The sequence below is a fragment of the Oryza sativa genome, chromosome 10 (genome assembly GCF_034140825.1).
Source record: "Oryza sativa Japonica Group chromosome 10, ASM3414082v1".
Classification (NCBI taxonomy): Eukaryota; Viridiplantae; Streptophyta; class Magnoliopsida; order Poales; family Poaceae; genus Oryza; species Oryza sativa.
Genome location: NC_089044.1, coordinates 3,136,560 through 3,154,449, shown reverse-complemented (window position 1 = coordinate 3,154,449; position 17,890 = coordinate 3,136,560). Strand labels below are relative to the sequence as shown.

Below are 17,890 nucleotides of genomic sequence, written 5' to 3'. Positions count from 1 at the left end.
AAATAATATGCAGTCTAAAACATATAAGTTATCAAAGATTTTGTACCAAAAATAAAATGTATTAGTGTAATGGTATTAACCTCATAGCATGCATGCGAATCGACATGACATGTAGCAAATAGCATATGGTCCTTTTTTTCTTGCAAGTGGTCTTGTTTTTCAACTAATCGGACGACTTACGAAAGGGCCTCTTGATAAAACCAAATAGAGAGCGCGTACTGAATATATTTTACCATACTTTAAGGATCTAATTAAGTAGTGCCACTTACAATACTAGTACTCAAGCATTACAATACTAGTACTCAAGCATTACTAGTACTCAAGGGAATCTGGGACGGAGGAATTATAATATGAGGAAGAGCATGACAACTTGCAGAACAGGCTGGATGATGGATGGGATCGGCTGCTATATAAGTACATGCCCGGGGGACATAGGCGAGTGTGCTAGCTACTCCAGCTGATTCAAACCAAGCTAGGAAAAAGAAAGAAACGAGTTAATACTACTACGTCGTATATAAACGTATACACGTCGATGGCCACATGCTGGCTACTTGCCAGCCTGCTGCTTTTGGCTTCCGCCGCCGGCGACGAGAGCGTCGTCACCGGCCGGCCTGCCGGCTGCCAGGCTAGGTGCGGCGACGTCGACATTCCCTACCCGTTCGGCATCGGCCCCAACTGCTCCCGTGGGGAGGGCTTCGAGATCGCCTGCAACACCCGAAACGGCAACGGCGACCTGGTGCCGACCCTCGCCGCCGCCAACGGCAGCATCCATGTGCAGAGCCTGTCGGTGGAACAGCTCCCGGAGGTGAAGGTGATGCTTCCCGTGGCGTACAAGTGCTACGACGCCGGCGACAACGTCACCAGGAGGTTCTACGGCGATGTAGACCTCAACAACAACGGCGTGTACCGCATCTCCGACAGCCGCAACATGTTCGTTGTGATCGGGTGCAACACCCTGTCCTACACACAGAATGGGAACAGCGGTGGCAGCAACACCCACTACAGCGGACTCTTCTACACCGGCTGCGTCACCTACTGCAACGACTCCCGGAGCGCGCAGGATGGCCGGTGCGCCGGCGTCGGCTGCTGCCATGTCGACATCTCGCCGGGCCTCACCGACAACGTCGTCTCCTTCGGGCCCTGGACGCGTGGCTTCCAGGTAGACTTCAGCCCCTGCGACTACTCCTTCCTCGTCGACAAGAACGAGTACGAGTTCCGTAGCGCCGATCTCAAGATGGACCTCAACCGAACCATGCCGGTGTGGCTGGACTGGGCCATCCGTGACTCCGTTACCTGCCCTCCACTGGAGGTGCAGGAGAAGAAACCGGCTGGGTACGCGTGTGTGAGCGACAACAGCGAGTGCGTCAACTCCACCAACGGTCCCGGATACTACTGCAAGTGCAAGCAAGGCTACGAGGGTAACCCCTACGACAAGGACCAAGGTTGCAAGGGTAAGATTAATGTTTTTATTTTATTAGCTAACAGTTTTGCTAAATAGTGCCACCATTTTACCTTTATTTTTACCTTTCGTTGTGTACATCAACCCTGTTGGTGTTTAAATTCATTATCTAAAAAAAATCTACCAGGTTTCATTTGATCTTTTCGCTATTTGATTTAGGCGCAAAAAAAAGGAAAAACATATTTTGTATTTTAGTAAGCAACTATATATACACGGCCGCATGTCGCAAGTTTCACGAGTTGCGTAATTTTGCACACGTGTGGTATATAGGATTTGAACGGGGACCTCTTCTTCAAGTAGCGTCCTTACCATCTCGCCTATAAAGAACTTTGTGCATGTGGGAGAGATGCTTATTCTTTTGACTTCGCCTCTCTAAAACTTGTAATATATAAATTGCACTATAAATGATATCAAAAGGAAAATTTATCAACCACAAATTTGTAGATCACATCGAGCTCTACAATTTTGATATAGGGAACAGCTCCATCTGAGTTCATTTAAAAACATAAAAGTTTGTTTATTCAACAATAGATTTGAGATTTCGTAACGAATATCAGGACCCGTAAAAAGTCTCGAATGAAAAAACATTCAACTATATAGTTGTAGAGCTCTCCAATTTTCATAAAAAGATTTTTTCATCATACGACTTCATATATATCAAGATACTACTCCTTTCCTATTGTAGTAGTGCTATTATTTTTAAGGGTGGTATTTTCAAGAGAACCGCCTCAAAAGTTGATTTTTGCGAGCCTTTCCATACGAGAATCGTCTAAAATGACATTTCTTTAGGAAGTCCATCTGAAAAAACTTGTTATTCTTTGAAAATGTCTAAACTTTAAAGATTTATGGAAAGTTCATTTTAAGTTCAAATGAGGTGACCAAAGCTATATATGACCCTTACAATATTTTTCATTTATATTTATGTTAGTATAATTGTTTACTTATCATTTACCTCTATATGAGTTGATATGTTATCTAACGTGACATTAGTGAATGACCATACTAAAAAAAATGTTCTAAGAAAAATATTACTCCCTCCTTCTAGAATATAAGCATATTTAGGGTTGGATATGGTTATTAAGAAAGTATGTAGAATTAAATAGGGGACGGTTGTGTTTGGATGAAAAGTGGAGCTCCATGGGAAATTTGAATGATAGGAGATTATGATTGCTTGAGAAGAGAATATTGGTGTAGAAGTTGTTATATTTTGGGATAAAGATCTGGAGGCTCGAAGTTGTTATATTTTGGGACGGAGGGAGTTACTAAGGTCATGTTTAAGAACCCAACACATGGGAGATAAAGTTTTGGATTTTTGTGGCATGCTTTTCAAACTGCTAAACAGTGCGTTTCGTGTGAAAATTTTCTATATAAAAGTTGTTCAAAATATCAGATTAATCCATTTTTTCATGTTTATAATAATTAAAACTCAATTAATCACAAGTTATTACCACATTGTTTTACGTAAAACACTTAATCTTCATTTTTATCTTCATCTTCATCTTCAGGAGACTCAAACAGAGCCTAAGTCTTACTAGAACGATCTTGGAGAACTTTAGTTAACCTCAATAGGACTTAAAATGAATTTTCTATGAGTTCCTAAAAATTTGATTTCTTAAAGAACCACTTATACAAAAATAGATACTAGAGCTTATAAAAATATTTACTAGTACAAAGTTGTAGATCTAGTTATGCTCTACAATTTTAATATAGAATGTCTTCATCCAAGATCATTTGAAATACTCAAAAGTTCATTTTCAAAAATAGGTCTGAAGAGTTTGTAACGAATATTTAGACATCTAAATGTACTATCTAAAATGGAAAGAAAACTTTCAATGTAGATTTCATGAAGAGCTACAAATTTTATAGGCGGTTTTTTAAGAATTTGCCAATTAAAAAATAGGTTTTCATAGATGGTTTATAATCCTGGGACAGCCTAAGCCATCTTGACAGGTGATTTTCATTTTGAGCTAGGTTCCTGTCAAAAAGAAAAAGGAAAAAGAAGCCAAAGCCTACGAAAATTAATTCTTTTTTTACTAGTAACAGTTGATCTAACAACTAATATATATGCTCCCTTTTATATGCACAGACATCAACGAGTGTGATGTGTCCAACAAGAAGAAATATCCCTGCTACGGTGTCTGCAACAACATCCCAGGGGATTATGAATGCCACTGCCGTGTGGGTTACCAGTGGAGTGGTGAAGGCCCCAAGAAACAAGAGTGCAGCTCAAAATTCCCTCTTGCAGCAAGGCTTGCCCTAGGTACATATGCACCTCAAAATTTTTAAAAAATATATGAAATAATATACTATATATATGTCTTGAGTTTACACCAATTCAATGATTTCCCATCGACTATGTTTTTCAATTATTTCTACAATTTACCATTCAGCCAAACAAAGAATTTCTTATAATGCCTAAAAATATAAGGGTTGGCAGTTAATTGACAAAACTAAAAAAAAAATCAACAATTTAAAAAAATTAGCCTCCTAGCACATAATATAAGAATATAAGTTTGTATAAGTTTCACGCTTTTTACATTTTATTATTTTTCTATAAAATATAATATTTCTGTTATGTCTCACATAGTATACTTTTCTGTGGTGTTGTATTTCTGTACAAATCATCTTTCATGTGCTACACAAAATATTTTCATTTTTTTGTGTAAGTTATTTCTCTCTAATGCCACATAAAAAGACTTTTCAAAAAATACATGCAAGAAATTTTGAAACATAAACAGAAAATTCTATGTTGTGTAAGGAAACTACACCAAAAATTTCATAATTTTTTAAACGTATAATGAGATAAATCAATTGTCAACCTTTGGATGCTTGTCTACAAGGGTATTTTGATTTTTTTTTAAATGTTCATATATTGTAGAAACAATTGATAAATCCAGTGGCATATTGTAGAAAGCGACAATATTGTTGGTAAACCATTGGAGCAATATAAACTAAGTGGTTTAAAGTAATCATAACCATCCCTTATTTATTTTCTTTACCAACTTACTCATCTCGGCCAATTCAAACATCCTTATTTAACTTCAAGTCCCTGCTAAGTATAAATAAAAAAGATTAGTTACAGGATATATTGAACATGCCAATATTAATATAACATTAGTTATTCATAATAATATTTATCAAATAAAATGATCCTTCATTCATATTTCTGTTAAAAAAATAATACTGCAACTCATATATGGATTTGTTATGTTCGCTAATAAGTTTTTCTTAACTTTCGTAGGCATCACTTTGGGATTTTCCTTCCTAATTGTTGCTGTTCTTTTCACGCTAATGATGCACCAAAAGCGAAAAATGAATGAATATTTCAAAAAGAATGGTGGTTCAGTGCTACAGAAAGTGGACAATGTCAAGATTTTCTCCAAAGATGAGCTAAAGAAAATCACAAAGAATAATTCAGAAGTTCTTGGTCAAGGAGGCTTTGGTAAGGTGTACAAAGGGACTCTTGAAGACAATACTACGGTTGCTGTGAAGACGTCAATTGAGGTAAATGAAGCTCGAAAGGATGATTTCACAAATGAAGTGATCATCCAATCGCAAATGATGCATAATAACATTATCAAGCTTTTGGGTTGTTGCTTGGAAGTGGATGTTCCAATGTTGGTGTATGAGTTTGCCGCTAAGGGAAATCTTCAAGACATTCTCCATGGTGATGCCAACATCCCTCTCCCGTTGGGCTTACGCCTAAACATCGCAATTGAATCAGCTGAAGGTCTAAGGTACATGCACTCATCAACAAGTCGTACCATACGACATGGTGATGTCAAGCCAGCCAACATACTTTTAACAGATAAGTTTATCCCCAAGATCTCATATTTTGGGACATCTAAGCTTCTTACTGTAGACAAAGATTTCACCATGTTTGTTGTAGGAAGCATGGGCTACATAGATCCAGTATTCCATAAGACCGGCCATTTAACACAAAAGAGTGATGTATACAGTTTTGGAGTTGTACTGCTAGAGCTCATATGTAGGAAGCCAACAATATATGGTGAAAATTGTAGCCTCATCATTGAGTTCCAAAATGCCTATGATCAAGAGAACAGTGGGAGGATAATGTTTGACAAGGAGATTGCAAAACAAGAAGATATCCTAATCCTAGAAGAAATAGGCAGATTAGCAATGGAGTGTTTGAAAGAAAAGGTTGAAGAGCGACCTGATATGAAGGAGGTAGCAGAACGACTTGTTATGCTGAGAAGATCTAGGAAGTGTGGATAGGGAAATTATAGTCTAAGTCCTCAGCGCTGTGAGGAGATTACTATTGAGGGAACTCCTAAGAACTTTGGTGCTAGCATCAGTGCAAGTAGTAGTGCGACGCTTTCTGCACCAGCCACTCCACTTAACTAAGAAGGAGGACAATAGGAAGGATCTACGAACAGAAATATATATTTTGTGGTATGCGATTTTGTGGTATGCATGATATAATCAATGTTATCAATCAGTGTCATTTCATTTAAAGTAAATTGTGTTTTTCAAGTATGTATCTCCTATTTATGTTTTCTGTAATTTTTGAAGCGACTTTTGTGTACTGTAGTACAAAACTGTGTAATCTATTGTTGTTGTGTGGAACTCAGGTCATGTTATAACTATTGTTGGTGTGTGGAACTCGATCGGGTCATGTTATATATTGTCTATGGTTGTTTTGATTGCAGCACGTGACTTGAAAATGTTTCATTGAAGTGCATGCACTATAACATTGCTTATATATATCTAAAGTTAAAAAAAATCATTATCCTTGCAAAGACTTTTGTGTAATCTTGCATAGTTTACAGAGATAGATTGACTTACCACCTATGCATTGCTGGGTTTCAATATGTGCCAAGAAGGAAATGCCTAACATTTGTTCTCAAAATATTTTATATTTCTATACATTGGCCCGTTTGGCTGAGCTCAAACTCCTAAATTTAACTTCAGGAGTTGGATCTAGAGTGGAGTTGTGGAGTAGCCCGAAACCAGCTCCTCTTCTCTAGTTTATTTTACAAAAGCACTCTAGTTAGCTCCGATCCCTTTTTGTGTAAAGCTGAAACTGTTTGGTTGGGCTCCAGCTCCAAGATGAGCTGGAGCGAGAGATAGAGAAAGAGGTGGTGACGTGCCAAACAGGCCCACACACCAGCAAAAATGCCCGTGCATTACAATGTATCAAGTCAACCCTTCGCTCATTCATCTTCTCATACATTGCAACAAGAAAAACTAATATTATAATAAAAATCACATGATTAGGTTATGATATCGATGTCAATATAGTTTTGAAGATGATGCGGTGAATTTGTTTGGACAATGGATTAAATTCCTGCCTTTACTTCAAATAAGCTACAACCACTTATTATAAAATTCTTTCAAAGAGAGCAAACATGCAGACCACTTCATAGCGACGGGCGTGTCCAGCAAGAACAGATCCAATATACATCGTCACCACGGAGACCAACACCATGTAAACTTCTCACAGCATGACTGCCAGCAGGCACCACATGTAGGCGTAAGCGTTAACGAAGGAACGTTAACATAGAGATCAAACTAAGAAGGCAGGTAGATCGCCACTACCCACCTTGCAGCACGGGATGACTTATTGTTGACTTCCCCGACCATGATGGGCGTTGAACGGTTGGAGTCCGATGACCATTATTGGTGGCACTAGCATTATACTCCCTCTAATGTTTTAACTTTTTTCTAAGTTAAACTTCTGTATATTTGATCAAATCTATGAAAAAATATAGTAACATTTTCAATACAAAATAAACCAATTTAATAAAACCAATTATATTCAATGCTAGATTTAATAAAAGCATTTTGGTGTTGTAGGTGTTGCTATATTTCGTTATAAATTTAATTAAAATTAAATAAGCTTAACATAGGAAAAAAAATCAAAGTGTATAATATGGTACAGCAGCAGCCGCCGCAGTCTCCGTGCATCTTCATATGTGATTTCCTTTGCCTTCAACGGAGGGCGGCCCGAGGGGTGGCGAAGATGGATGTGAAGTGTCACTCGAACTCCTAGAAGTGGTAAGAGTCGAAGCGCTAGAACATATGCGCAAGTATATAGTGGGTACTTCGGTGACCTACCACAAAAAGCTTCGAATCGTTTAAGCCTAATTGTGCCATAATTTGACAATGTGGTGCTACAGTAAATATTTGCTAATGATGGATTAATTAGGCTTAATAAATTCGTCTCGCAGTTTTCTGGCGGAATCTGTAATTTGTTTTGTTATTAGACTACGTTTAATACTTCAAATATATGTCCGTATATCCGATTCGACAACCAAACCCAAAATTTTTCCCTTATTTGGGGCTGATGGATGGTGTACTCTAGTGATGTACAGGATCCGGCATGCAATTTGGATGAACTACAGTTATTACATTCAAGAATCAAGATGGAAATTGCTGTTCTTTTTCCGAATACATCGCACCATGTCGTCTGAAGAAGCTGATGCTTGTTCAGTCTTACAGCCACTTGTTTAATGCTTCAGTTCAGTAAAAGAATACTGACCTCCTAACTAACTTGATCTTAAGGGTCAACACTTTCCAGATTTCCAGTTAATTAGATCATCTGATCTTTACAAAATAAGTACTTACTCCCTCCGTATTTTAATGTATGACGCCGTTGACTTTTTGATTAACGTTTGACCATTCGTCTTATTCAAAAAAGTTATGTAATTATCATTTATTTTATTGTCACTTGATTTATCATAAAATATTCTTTAAGTATGGCATAAATATTTTTGTATTTGCATAAAAATTTTAAATAAGACGAATGGTCAAACGTTGTTTAAAAAGTCAACGGCGTCATACATTAAAATACGGAGAGAGTATATGATTCTGAATATTGCAAAACAGGACATGAAGTATTTAGGGATACTACTGTACTCGAGGAAGAACTAAAAGTTGATGAAAACTAAGTTGTCATTACTGAGGAGTCAAAAAAAAAAAAACTAACACTTCTCTCTTTTTCGTTAAACAAAAGCTCCAGATATGATAAATGACAGTGTATGAAGTCTTTTACTCTATTTTTTCAGACAAAAACTCATTCTGGCAAATGAGTCTATTGTCTGAAACAACCTAAACTCAGATTCTCTCTTCTGTGTTTCCTTTTTGAGATACTTCATTTTCTTGGTATATGCTTAGAATCAAGGACAGAATCCTCAAATTACAAAACTATTCCCTTTTCCTGTGACACGATTTTGCAGTCCACACGAACAGGCCCATCTGGATATTGGGCCGTTTACAGGCCGTGTCCTTGAAGAGGCCGTGCTGGCGCGGCCCGGCCCGTTTTGGCACGAAGCAATGAAGCACGATGGGCCGTACGGCCCAAGTCACTTCTGACAGCAGCTGGCTATATATACAAAGGTAGCCGGAAACGCGTCTTCCCTTTTCCGTTTGAGCGGTCGAGTCGCAAATTCCCCATCCAAAACACCACTCTCCTCCTCCAGTCCAGTAAGCCCCTCTTCTCCTCCCTTCCCCCAATTCCATCCACTGCTCTCAAATCTCAATACTACTACTGTTCTATCGAATCGATTCGAAATCCACACCGCTACTACGGCTAATTACGCTCTCTTTCTTCTTCTCTCGCATCATGCCGCGATTTTCGAATTTCCCTAGATTTTTTCCGTCTCAAAGGTACCGATTTATTTTATTTTTTTTTCAATTTTTTGATCCTGATGATGCGTTAGATCTGTAGCACGCGCGTTCAATTCGTCTCTTGTTTTGAGGATTTGTGTTGCTTTTTGTGGGTTGGTGGTTTAGGATTTACGTTTTCTTTTATCTTGTTGGGGGTTTCTAGGGTTAGGGTTTTGGGATGGCGGATCGGCAGCAGTCGGAGGAGCCGGAGGAGCAGGTGGACCTGGAGGGGGACGACGACATCATGGACGACGACGACGGGTACCGCCGCCACCGCCGCGAGGACTCCGACGACCCGGAGGAGGAGGATCCCGATGAGAGGCAGGGGGAGGGCGACGGCCGTCGGGAAGACGCGGAAGGGCCGGGGGGTGCGGGTGGGGATCCCGCCGCGGGTGGCGAAGGAGGCGCCGATGTGATGGACAAGGTTGGCGGCGATGCCGGGCCCGAGGACGAGGAGGAGAAGAGGAAATGGGACGAGTTGCTCGCTCTGCCGCCTCAGGGCTCGGAGGTGTTCATCGGTGGTCTCCCACGTGACACCACCGAGGATGACCTCCATGAGCTATGCGAGGCGTTTGGCGAAATTTCTGAGGTATCTGAATGATCTAAGGCTTTTCCAGTAATTTTTGCATCCCTGTAACACATAGTGCAATAACCTGAAGCTCTGGATGACAACAGGTGAGGTTGATGAAGGATAAAGAGACGAAGGAGAACAAAGGATTCGCATTTGTCACCTTCACCGGCAAGGATGGGGCTCAGCGTGCTATTGAGGATCTGCATGACAAAGAACACAAGGTATTGTGGCTCTCTGGGTTGCCACAGAGGTTCTAATTGCATCACGTATGGTGCACTTATGTTGGATGGTATGGTCCGTGGTGCAGGGGAGGACACTGCGGTGCTCATTGTCACAGGCAAAGCACAGGCTATTTGTTGGCAATGTACCCAAGGGGTTGAGTGAGGACGAGCTGAGAAACATAATCCAGGGGAAGGGCCCAGGTGTTGTGAACATTGAGATGTTCAAGGTGTGTCTGTGATTTCATGGTTGTACTTTGCACTAGGAAGGCCCCGAATTTGCTAATTGAGACCTTGTTTTGGTCCTGCAGGATTTACATGATCCAAGCCGTAACCGTGGGTTCCTCTTTGTTGAGTATTATAACCATGCTTGTGCAGACTATGCCAAGCAGAAATTGTCAGCACCAAACTTTAAGGTTGATGGTAGCCAGTTGACCGTCAGCTGGGCTGAACCTAAGGGTTCATCATCATCAGATTCTTCTTCTGCAGCTGCCCAGGTATACACTGTAAATGAAAAGTCAGCGCTTTCTATGCTCAACGGATGCACTGCAGCTCTGCAAATTGAACTAGGGTCCCTTGGGAAAAAAAACTGTTTATATTGCTATTTTATTGGGGTAACTCACTTGTAAAAGAGGAATTGGATTTGTTTCTTTTGTGCCATAATTTGCTAAAGGAACTGGCAAATGATCAAAGAAACATGAAATATTTTGTAATTCTTATGTTAATCATTTCTCATTCACATTAGTTTTTGTTATCTGGAACTACTGATTACCATTGTTGAACCAAAATAACCATCATTTTATTGATGTATTTCCAGGATGCAGCTGCATCATGATTTTAGTTTCTACATGGCACTTTAAGGATTGTATAACTGACAACACTTTGTTGTATGTAGATTAAAGCAATCTGACACTTTGTTGTATGTAGATTAAAGCAATCTGAAATACTAGTTAGATTGAGTGTTTGACTTGGAAGTTATTCTACTCATTCAATACCACTGCCCGCTGGCTCAACCTGTGCAAGGTTGTTTCTGTTATGGATGGATTGTCCTATTCGTACAAGGCACCCTTAGCTTGTTGATTTTTTTATATTCATAGAGATAATTAGCTTGGAAATGTCATATAATTTTGTTTTGTTGAGCCCTAGGAACATTTGTCTGATTGGCCTTTTCTTTTACAGGTGAAGACTATATATGTGAAGAACTTACCAGAGAATGCTTCTAAAGAGAAGATTAAGGAGATCTTTGAAATTCATGGAGAGGTCACAAAAGTCGTTTTACCGCCTGCTAAGGCTGGGAATAAGAGAGATTTTGGGTTTGTTCATTTTGCTGAAAGATCAAGTGCATTGAAGGCAGTTAAAGGAAGCGAAAAGTATGAAATTGATGGTAATGTTTTCTCCATGTTGTTATCCTTTATCATTATTTATTAAACTTGATCTTAATCTAGGTAGGTGCTTTGTGTGGAAAGCAGATGTGATTTGATCATTTGCTGCAATGATTTTATGGGACCTTTGCAGTTACCACCACTACTCTGTATATTAGTAACTTCGAAATATGGTTGATTAGAAATAATCTTGTGCTAACTGAATCACAGGGCAAGTGCTGGAAGTATCCATGGCCAAGCCATTGGGAGACAAGAAGCCTGATCACTCGTTCAAGCCTGGAGGAGCTCCAAATTTTCCTCTTCCTCCTTATGGTGGCTACATGGGAGATCCATATGGTGCTTATGGTGGTGGTGGTCCTGGATTCAACCAGGTAAACCAAACTAAACCAAGTGGTGCTTATGGTAGGGTTGGTCCTAGTATACCTAAATACCAAACACATTCTGCGAGAAAATCCACATATAAATAGGTATAATACATATGTATAATCTTGTTGGGTCAAATGCTTCGTTCTCTGGCTCTTTTTGTCCATCCACTAAACCCTCAGTCCACAAAATGACCCATTCTTGAGCATCGCCACTTCAGCTACAGTCTGCCTATAAGGCCCAGTGGCCCACAATGCCCAACACCAAACCCTAGTTAACCAATATCCAGCATCTCTATTCCTCAATTCCCCATTTCCAGCTACCCAGCTGGCAGCATGGGTGCACGGTCACCCAGGCATGGCATGGTTACTGCGGTCCCAAGTGCCAAAGCTGACAGGTGCCCAGGGTGGCAGAACGTCGCATTTGCCAGGAGGAGCAGCTGAGCAAGTAGTGTGCCTGTTGCGCACTAGTTGATCTCTGGATCCTGTACAAGGACATGCAGGTAGATGGAGGAGCTAGCATGTGCGTCTTGATTCTAAATCCTAATCTTCTCTGTAATATGTGCATCTTGATTCGAAATTCGAAGTTTCTTTGTTGATACGTAAATGTGAAATCAAAGTATGGTACATTGTTTTTTTATGGAAAACTGTGGACTGTAGACACCAAAACAAAAATAGAAAGATCTGTAACCACATCAGGGCATGTTGTAAGAACACTAACATTGACCTGTGACGGTGTATCAAAGCAATCCAATAGACTGTTCACTTCACATGCTCCCTTGATTTGTATGTAGATGATGAAGTTCTTAGTGTTGTCTAATGATGATAAAGCATCATATTCTGAAGTTGTGAAAAATGCCTTGAGTCTGTTGAAGATTAGTCAACATATATTGATAGTCTGTTAATGTTCTTTTATACATGGATCATGATTTTTTTGCATGAACTTTCCATTTAGTTATTAGATACTACCTCCGTCCCAAAATATATCTATTTATAGCATAGTATCTTGTCCCAAAATGAAGCTATTTCTCCACCTACCTCCTCTCAACTAATTAATATCATTCTCCTTCACCCACTTTCTTTTTTCAATCTATCACAACCTTCCTCCAATCATTCCCATCTACTTTTTATTACTTGTGCCAACCTAAAAAAGCGCACATATGAGCTGTTTGTTAATTGTGGGGCTAAATTATACTCCCTCCATCCCAAATTATAGGGCGCCGCTGCCCCCTTTTTAAGGAAAATCAAACTTGGTTGCTTTTGACTAATAATCATACTAACCATATCTATACTAAGTATTATGCATGTTATATCACTAGATTTATATTTTGAAGTACTTCTATGTGATGCTAATTTCATATTTGTTGGGATCATAGAATGGAATAAAATACTAGTCAAAGTATATTATTGAAGACCGTGTAAAAAAAATATAGGCCTTATAATTTGGGACAGACGGAGTAGTTTTCTTTAATGATTTTGTAACACCTTTAAATTAAATTGCATTGTCATCTATTGTACATTGATTTTGGTAGTTCATATACTGTCCTTTTCCATGAAATATGCTTTAAGTAACTCTGAATACCCATGCTAGAAATCCTGCATCCACCACTGCATATTGACAATTTAGTCATTGTCTCTATCAACATTTTTGTTACAGCCTATGATATATGGTAGAGGACCAGCACCAGCTGGAATGAGGATGGTACCAATGGTGCTCCCTGACGGTCGTCTGGGATATGTTCTGTAAGATAATGCTGTCCTAGAGTCACAACTCACAAACAAGTCTTACCATACATCTTCATTTCCTAACAGTTCTGTTTGTAATGTCTTGACAGGCAACAACCAGGTGGAATCCCTCCTCCGCCCCCACCGCGTCGGGGTGACCGGAGGGATGGTGGCAGCAGAGGTGGCGAAGGGAGTCATGGCCGGCGATATCGCCCTTACTAGCTTTTTCGTTCCCTTGGTCCTGCCGCCATCCAGCCATCACGCAATGTGATGGATTTCTTAACCTAAAGAAACAAGATAGAAGCTTGTAACCCTGTTCCAGCATAACACCTGCAATTGCGCAAGACATGTACCGTCTTCTTTTTTCAGTTATATTTATCTGTCATGCATGTGGTGCTTGTGACTTGAAAACAGTGTCTTGAAGCTTTGTATCTCGCGGTGGCGTCTGTAGTGGTAAACCGATGGAATTGGAAAATTATCTGCAGACATACAGTTGGACCTGTCTACCTCTTTACATTTTTTTCCCCAATATGTTAATCTTGTGCCAGTTTTTTCGGTGGGTGCGTGATTTTGTAACCTCATCATTGCTGGTCTGTCCAGGACTCCAGGTAGAGCATTATGCTCCTGGGTGTGCTTGGCTGCTTGCCGAGATTGTCATGTGGGGATTGCATTGTGCACGGCGCCGTCGCAGAGTTCCGCCGACACAACCGTGACGAGGAATAGTAATCGGTTTAGTCTGTTCAGTTTAGGAGTTTGTTAGTCATCTTTATCTCTTGAGTTGTTAGGATTCTATCCCTTAGCTCCCTTATAAATTGTAAGCTGCTTTCGTTGGAAGTAATCAATCAAAGTTCAGATTAATCTAGTATCAGTTCCTGCCTTGCCGGTGCGGTGCCGAACACGGCTCCTCCGCGCCGACGAGGTCCAGGACCACGTTCTGTTACAGCCTTTAAATACTTCCTCCGTCGCAATCCTCCTTCCAATCTCCTCGTCCGTGACAACTTGGTATCAGATTTCTCTGGTTCCGTTCCCATGGCTTCCACTCAAGCACAGCTCGACGAAATCGCCAAGAACCTGACATCCATGGCGGCCCAAATCTCAGACTTGGCCAGGAAGATGAGCGTCCTCGAACCTTTGGTTCCCCTGGCGCCCAAGCTCAGCAGTTTGCCTGACCGCGTCACACAAGTCCAGGCGTCCGCGTTCGAGTACTCCGAGCAAGTCCGCGCCCTCAATCTGGCCGTCCAGCGCGTCGAGGCCAGCCATCGCTCGTCGCCCGTGCCAGAGACGTCGGGGTCCGCTACGCACGCGCCGCGCGGCGCTCCGCCACCCACCGGCGACAATGACAAGCAGTCGGGCGACGACTCCACCGTCGACAACAGTTTTCTTCCTCGTGCCAAGTTGGAGTTTCCAACTTACGACGGCAAAGGCGATCCGCTTCCCTGGCTGAATCGCTGTGAGACGTTCTTCCGTGGCCAGAAGACACCGGAGTCACGTCGCGTCTGGTATGCATCTTTGCATCTTCTCGGTGATGCTCAGTTATGGTACTACAGATTGTAACCCAATTCCGGCGAACCATCGTGGCAGCGCTTCGTCAAGTTGGTGCACACTCGCTTTGGGCCACCCATGACGGACAGCCCGCTCGGCGAACTCACGACACTTTGGCGCACCGGCACAGTGGACGACTACATCAATAGCTTCCTCGCCTTGGCTTGCCGCGACGCCAAACTATCCGAGAACCAGCAGGTGCAATTGTTCACGGCAGGCCTCGTCAATCCCCTCAAGACAGATGTAGCTCTCTGCCGGCCGAGTTCACTGGACGACACGATCATGCTCGCCCGGGCGTATGAGCAGCGGGTTCAACTCGGCACAACGGACCCCGTGCCGGCTCGCTCTGGCCGCACACCACGGCCTTCGCTCCCTGCCCTGCCGGCGCCCGTGTCCGCCGCATCTGCCGCGTCTACGGCGCCGGACGCCGCGTCATCGGCATCGACCAGCAAACAGCCCCTGGTGTCGGCTCTCCCTCGCAAGCGCTTGTCGCCGGCGGAGATGGCCCAACGCCGTTCCGAGGGCCTCTGCTACAACTGCGACGAGAAGTACGTGGCGGGACATCGTTGCAAGAAATCCTTCGTCGTCGAGGTCATCAGCTTCCCAGAGGAAGCTGAGGAGAACACCGACGGCGCATGCGCTCACGCTAGATGAGCCTAGCATCTCGCTGCATGCTCTGGCCGGCGTCCGCACGCCCACATTCAACACGATCAAGGTGCAGGCCCGCATCGGCGCAACGGACCTCGTCGCCCTCCTCGACTCCGGCTCCACACATAATTTTATCAGCGACGTTGCCGCCCGCCGCGCCCGTGTTCCCCTGGAACCGCGCCACGGCCTCAGCGTCGCAGTTGCAAACGGCGATCGCATCACCTCGCCAGGCTGTTTTCCGTCCCAGCGTGTCACCATCGGCGACCACACTTTCGTCATCGATTTCTACGCGCTTCCTCTCGGCGGCTACGACGTCGTCTTGGGTGCCCAATGGCTTGGCTCTCTCGGACCGACGCTCTGGGACTTCGCCAAGCAGTCCCTTGCCTTCGGCTCACCCAACAATCGCGTCATCTGGACCAGCATAGACGCACCTGCACCACCTCTCTAGGCGGCCACCATCGACGGCGCGACGGGCGAACTCATGTCCGAGCTGCTCGACAGCTTTCAGGACCTCTTCACCGAACCACAAGGCCTACCTTCTGAGCGCCATCTCTGCCATCGCATCCGCCTGGAACACGGCGTCTCAGCCGTCGCGGTGCGCCCGTACCGCTACGCCCACATCCAGAAAGATGAGTTGGAGCGCCAGTGCGACACGATGCTACAGCAAGGCGTGATCCGCCCGAGTTCGTCGGCGTTCTCCTCCCCGGCCCTACTGATCAAGAAAAGGAATGGCACGTGGAGGTTCTGCATCGACTACCGCGCCCTCAACGACAAGACCGTCAAAGACAAGTTCTCGATTCCGGTGGCTGAGGAGCTGTTCGACGAGCTGCGAGGCGCCAAGTTCTTCACCAAGCTTGACATGCGTTCCGGCTACCACCAAGTGCGGATGCACCCGGAGGACGTGCACAAGACGGCGTTCCGAACGCACCAAGGCCTATTTGAGTTCTTGGTCATGCCGTTCGGCTTGACGAATGCGTCGGCCACATTCCAGGCTTTCATGAACGACGTCCTCTTTCCGTTCCTCCGCCGGTTCGTGTTGGTTTTCTTTGACGATATATTAATTTACAGTTCGTCATGGTCGGAACACCTTCGCCACGTGCGCACCGTGTTGCAGACACTGCAGGATCACCAACTCCGCCTCAAGCGATCCAAGTGTGAGTTTGGCCTCTCCTCCATCTCGTACTTGGGACACGTTATCTCAAGCGCCGGCGTTGCCATGGACCGGAGCAAGATCCAGGCCGTCCTGGACTGGCCGCTGCCCAAAAATGCGTGCGCAGTTCGGGGCTTCCTCGGCTTGGCGGGCTACTACCGCCGTTTCATCCGCGACTCGGCACCATCGCCGCGCCCCTCACGACGCTACTGCGGAAGGAAGGCTTCCACTGGTCCGAGACAGTGGCATCGGCGTTTCGACAACTACAACACGCACTCACGGCAGCTCCAGTCCTCCAGCTCCCGGATTTCAACAAGGAGTTCATTGTGGAGTGCGACGCATCGAGCTCAGGTCCGGGCGCTGTGCTTCATCAAGGCGCCGGGCCGGTCGCATTCTTCAGCAAGACGATCGCGCCGCGCCACGCCAAGCTCGCCGCCTACGAACGCGAATTGATCGGCCTCGTCCAGGCGGTGCGTCATTGGCGGCCATACTTATTGGGGGCGCCGCTTCCTCTTAGACCAGCGCCTCTCCACCGTCCCTCAGCACCAGTGGGCTAGTAAGCTCCTCGGTTTTGACTTTGTCGTGGAATACAAGCCGGGCTCCACAAATGTGGTGGCGGACGTGCTTTCACGACGGGACGAACACTGTAACACCCTGAAAATTCGACCGACAAAAATCTAAACTCTAGAAATATGGGCCTTCAAAAACTTTTTAATAAATTGCATCATGCTGATTTTGTTCGATCATTTTATTTGATTTTGATTTCGAAGTTTATTAATCGTGAGTAAAGGATAGTTAATTAGAAATCAACCCTAAAAATAAATTGGTAAAATGAATATAAATTAAAAAAAAGGATTAGGTGGGGATAGAAGTAAATAAAATATTGTCGCGACCATATTTGGATCAATTGAATTTAAATACGATAATTAACCCTAATTAAGACTTCAAATAAATTATATAAATAATATATGAGTAATATTAATCTAGGGTGAATCCATTGGTTGGAATAACACACATGTTGAGTAAATGCATATATGCAAAAATTAGGAATTTTGGAATCAAATTTATATGGGAAATACACTAAAATCAGTTTAATAGAAAAAGAGCACTATTCATCGGCCGCCAGGTGTTCGACGTGGCCCTAGCCCAGCCCCTCCTCTACCCCTAGCCGCGCGCCGTCTCGTCGCCTCGCGCCGCGCGCCCG

The 17,890-nt window shown here is 43.4% G+C and overlaps 2 protein-coding genes and 1 pseudogene across 7 annotated transcripts; all 3 read left to right on the top strand.

The window, feature by feature from the left end:
- The first annotated feature begins 441 nt into the window (after positions 1-441).
- On the top strand, positions 442-6,128 carry LOC9269073 (wall-associated receptor kinase 2). Its single transcript, XM_015758304.3, has 3 exons — positions 442-1,451; positions 3,546-3,719; positions 4,701-6,128. Exons 1-3 carry the CDS (start codon positions 533-535, stop codon positions 5,693-5,695), a joined length of 2,088 nt encoding a protein of 695 aa, XP_015613790.1. The 5' UTR covers positions 442-532; the 3' UTR covers positions 5,696-6,128.
- A 2,722-nt stretch (positions 6,129-8,850) lies between these two features.
- On the top strand, positions 8,851-13,846 carry LOC4348127 (heterogeneous nuclear ribonucleoprotein Q). Of its 6 annotated transcripts, XM_015759099.3 has the most exons (10): positions 8,851-8,905; positions 9,071-9,088; positions 9,252-9,677; positions 9,764-9,880; positions 9,967-10,107; positions 10,189-10,374; positions 11,057-11,261; positions 11,470-11,630; positions 13,279-13,364; positions 13,457-13,846. In XM_015759099.3, the coding sequence occupies exons 3-10, from the start codon at positions 9,267-9,269 to the stop codon at positions 13,566-13,568; spliced, it is 1,419 nt and encodes a 472-aa protein (XP_015614585.1). In that variant the 5' UTR covers positions 8,851-8,905; positions 9,071-9,088; positions 9,252-9,266; the 3' UTR covers positions 13,569-13,846. The 6 variants fall into 6 exon arrangements, 2 of the variants coding, with proteins under 2 accessions (XP_015614585.1, XP_015614584.1); XR_010736995.1 differs by lacking the exon at positions 9,071-9,088 and having other exon boundaries at positions 11,470-12,124; XR_010736994.1 differs by lacking the exon at positions 9,071-9,088 and having other exon boundaries at positions 11,470-12,144.
- Positions 13,847-14,934: 1,088 nt separating this feature from the next.
- LOC136353644 (uncharacterized) lies at positions 14,935-15,984 on the top strand (annotated as a pseudogene).
- Positions 15,985-17,890: the final 1,906 nt, after the last annotated feature.

What these genes read in the sequence shown, in the direction of transcription:
- LOC9269073 (XM_015758304.3), top strand. Translation starts at nt 533, where the DNA reads ATGGCCACATGCTGGCTACTTGCCAGCCTGCTGCTTTTGGCTTCCGCC. An exon ending in CAAGGACCAAGGTTGCAAGG is followed by an intron (nt 1,452 to 3,545) that starts GTAAGATTAATG and finishes TTATATGCACAG; the next exon opens with ACATCAACGAGTGTGATGTG. An exon ending in TGCAGCAAGGCTTGCCCTAG is followed by an intron (nt 3,720 to 4,700) that starts GTACATATGCAC and finishes TAACTTTCGTAG; the next exon opens with GCATCACTTTGGGATTTTCC.
- LOC4348127 (XM_015759098.3), top strand. Translation starts at nt 9,267, where the DNA reads ATGGCGGATCGGCAGCAGTCGGAGGAGCCGGAGGAGCAGGTGGACCTG. An exon ending in CGAAAAGTATGAAATTGATG is followed by an intron (nt 11,262 to 11,469) that starts GTAATGTTTTCT and finishes ACTGAATCACAG; the next exon opens with GGCAAGTGCTGGAAGTATCC. An exon ending in GGTCGTCTGGGATATGTTCT is followed by an intron (nt 13,365 to 13,456) that starts GTAAGATAATGC and finishes ATGTCTTGACAG; the next exon opens with GCAACAACCAGGTGGAATCC.